Raw genomic sequence first — 3,808 nt, forward strand, 5'->3', positions numbered from 1 at the left:
CTCAGGAACGTCCCAAAGCTCTTTAGAACTAATTAAGTGCTCAATTAAAGGGCAATTTAGCAACATCAGAATTGAAGGTTCTTTTAATTTTCTGCCTCCGTAGATAGTTCAGGCAATGCCCTATTGGGACCCCCTCCACCAACACCCCACTCCCTCCTTCCCCACCACCCTTCTTCCTTTCCCTTCTGTTGGGACAGAGGCTAGGCTATCTGGTCTCTCCAGCGCAAAGTTTAATGCTTGTACCATTTATTTTTTGTAGAAATGTGTTGTTGACTGTTTTAATAATCAGAATATCCAACCCCCCCGTACATTGTTACTGAGGGGAGGGTACCCTGTTTCTCCAACACACAATTAGTGGTTTGTACCGTTTGGCCTTGTATATATTTTTACTGTTTTAATAAAAAGATATGGCTAATCGACATACCCTGTTGAACAGAAAGTGCTGGAAAGACTCGGCAGGTCTGGCAGCATCTGTGGAGAGTGAACAGAGGTAACGCTTCAAGTCCATGTGCCCCTCCTTCAGGGCTCAGTGCCTTTGAAGTGTAGTCAAGGTTGTGCAGTCGAAAAAATATAGCAGCCAATCAGTGCACAACAAGGTCACACAGCCATTAGTGAGGTGAGTTCACAGATAACCTGCTTCAGTGATGACGATTGGGTACAGCTTCCTTGATCTTTAACATCCACCTCAGAGTTGAGGTTTAATGTCTCACCTGAAAGATGTCAGCCCTGGATTATGTGCTGTGGAGTGAGACTTGCATCTACTGTCTCATGATCGCATGACTCTGAAGTTTGGGGCAGCACGGTAGCAAAAGTGGATAGCACTGTGGCTTCATAGCGCCAGGGTCCCATGTTCGATTCCAGGCTTGGGTCACTGTCTGTGCAGAGTCGGCATGTTCTCCCCGTGTCTGCGTGTGTTTCCTCCGGGTGCTCCGGTTTCCTCCCACAGTACAAAGATGTGCAGGTTAGGTGGATTGGCCATGATCAATTGCCCTTAGTGACCAAAAGGGTTAGGAGGGGTTATTGGGTTACAGGGATAGGGTGGAAGTGAGGGCTTAAGTGGGTCGGTGCAGACTCGATGGGCTGAATGGCCTCCTTCTGCACTGTATGTTCTGTATGAATGTACTGCTGAGACAAACAGAATTGCCAACCCTCCAGGATTGCCCTGGATGTCTCCAGGAATCGCAGTTCAATCCCCTCAGAGCTGCTCCGAGCAAATCAGTGAGAACAATCATGGTGAGTTCAAACAAAGCTGTTTTCTTTTTCATTTTCTTCGAATCTGCTCTTGGAATCGTAGGAAGCTATTGGCTCTGACATGTCTGTGCTAGCTCTTCGAAATTTTGTGTTGCCAACCCTTCAGAATTGGCCTGGAGTCTCCAGGACACTGTTGTGTGCGACCCTGGTGAAAAATCATTGGGACATGAAAAAGGGTGCTATGTCATTTCGTCCAACGACACTTCGTCCACGTCATTTAGTCCAACGTCTTTTTGTCCGCACGTCTTTTGGTCCAACGTCTTTTTGTCCAATGATTTTTTTCGTCAAAGACTTTTTGTGACTTACTTCACGTAAGTTGTTAGCAATGTACTGGACACCTTCCATTGCCAGCTTCATGGCCGGGGTCAGTGTTACTTTCTGCTGCTGTCTGCGGTTCGAATCTCGCTTTGGTCTGTTAACCGTGCCCTCTTCCCTTTGTTCCCACGTTTTCCTGTACAGGGAGACAAAGCTGGCTGGGTGAGATCACTGTTCTCATGGCATTGTTGAATGACTGTGGACCTGGAATGTCCATCGGAATGGGATGGGTCCTCATGCCGATGGCTGTACTGATTACTGCCAGGCTGACATTGGGAATTGGTCTGCGGTGGGTCCGCCTGCCCGTAGGGATATTGAAGACTCAACGATCTTGCTTTGGAATGTTAGCTGGGCTGTTCCTTGGTATGACGATAAGAAATGTTGGTGGGTGGAGAACACGGACAGTCTGCGTGTGCCAGATCCCCCTGTAAAATGCTGTATTGGCTAGAAAGTGATCTGCAAAGTGCTTTGGGTTTCTCCTGGTCTTCCTGAAGATAACGTTGAGTCACCAATGATGTGTTAGCATTTGGTTGCTTGTCTGATCCTTGGGAAAGATGGTTTTGCTCAACTTCATCGTTTGTCGGGTAAGTTGAAGAGCTCAATACTTTGTTCGTTGGCACAATCAGTTTATTACCATCCTTGATCACAGCTGCGGGTCGCTGCATGAAGAGGATGCGGGGAATGAAATCCAGGAAGAGCTTGCGTACCCAGGCAGGCATGGTGTGTGTGTGAGGAGAGCGGTGGTGGACATTCAACACAAAGACAGTGATAACAATGGATAGAGTGACAAATATCATAGTGAAGAGAAGATATTCCCCAATCAGAGGAATGACAAGAGATGTGGAAGGAATTATCTCTGTTATAAGGAGGAGGAAGACAGTTAGTGAAAGCAACACAGAGATGCAAAGTGTGATCTTTTCACCACAATCTGAGGGGAGGTAAAAGACCAACACCATTAAACAGGATATAAGCAAACAGGGAATTATGAGGTTGATAGTGTAGAACATTTGTAATTGGATAATTGGACAAAAAGACGTTGGTCCAAAAGACGTGGACGAAGTGTCGTTGGACGGAAAGACGCGACACGATGAAAAAGATAGGGTTGGATTCTCCTCACTCCGACGCCGAAATCGAGGCCGGCGCCAGGGCGGAGAATCCAGTTTGAAGTGGAAATCGGTACCGGCGCCGGTTTGCCGACTCTCCGGGCACCGAAAGCAGCGTCACCGCGGAGTACACCGTGCCGCTGGGGGCCATTGCCAGAGGCCCGTTCTGGCATTCTCCCCCCCCCCCCCCCCCCCGGACCGGCTGAAGTCCTGACGGCATGGAACTAACCTGGTCCAGCTGGACAGGGGGCGGGCGCATCGGAGACCAGGGAGGGCCTTATAGGCGGCCGGGGAATGACTGTGTGAGGTTTGAGGGTTGGGCCCGCGGTCGTTCGGGGGGGGGGTCTCCTTTGTGGGTCTACTTCCGCCGTCCGAGTTCGCCATGGAGCACGGTGCGACCACTGGAGCCCGCCGCCGTGCGCAAGCGCGGCCTCTGTCCCTGAAATATCTGCAGCAAACGCTGTGGGATTTACTCCGGGTCCCTGCTCGCCTCCTGCAGGGCTGGGAATTCGTGCCCCTTTAATCCAGGATTTTCAGGAGTAAAACTCCACCGTTTTGATGCCGGTGTGGGGACATAGTCTCAATAATGGAGAAGCCAGCCCATAATTTTTTTTTTAATGCATTTGAACATGCAGGCTGGTAGGGAAGGTTGTGGGGGTGAGGACAAAGGTCATGCTCCTGACTGCAGCCTGATGACCTCAACCCCCTAAGCTGCCGGGTGATGTAAGGATTGGACTTGGCCGTGATACTGTGCCTACACTCCAACTTCCTGCTAACACGCGTTGTCATGGGTCACAAACTCAACACAGCCACTGGGACCGGGTGCCAGAGGGCTGCTAACCGGGGGAAGTCCATGCCATGGGTAGAAAGTAAAACAGGAAGAGGCAAAAGGCAGTCCACATACTGGACAGATCCAACTCCAGCTTCCTCACCACCAGCTTTGAATCACCAAGTAAAGATGGCTGTATCCCAAATATCCCCAGTCGCACTCACTTCCCGGAATCATTCCTTGCTCTTCCTTGGCAGATTCTGGTTAATCAGGGAATCTGTCCCTTAAATATTTGTCTCCACATTCAGGTTTTTAGCTCGGGTCACCAACCCTACTGGATTGCGCTGGAGACTAATTGAACGATTAATCT

The 3,808-nt window shown here is 49.7% G+C and overlaps 1 protein-coding gene across 1 annotated transcript; it reads right to left on the reverse strand.

Moving 5' to 3' along the window:
* Nucleotides 1-1,680: 1,680 nt before the first annotated feature.
* LOC119951062 (neuronal acetylcholine receptor subunit alpha-4-like) lies at nucleotides 1,681-2,588 on the reverse strand (the record flags this gene model as incomplete). The annotated part of the gene is made up of 1 exon (XM_038774099.1): nucleotides 1,681-2,588. A coding segment is annotated over one exon (678 nt), but the record flags the coding sequence as incomplete, so codon positions are not given.
* Nucleotides 2,589-3,808: the final 1,220 nt, after the last annotated feature.

The sequence above is a fragment of the Scyliorhinus canicula genome, chromosome 16 (genome assembly GCF_902713615.1).
Source record: "Scyliorhinus canicula chromosome 16, sScyCan1.1, whole genome shotgun sequence".
NCBI classification, from domain to species: domain Eukaryota; kingdom Metazoa; phylum Chordata; class Chondrichthyes; order Carcharhiniformes; family Scyliorhinidae; genus Scyliorhinus; species Scyliorhinus canicula.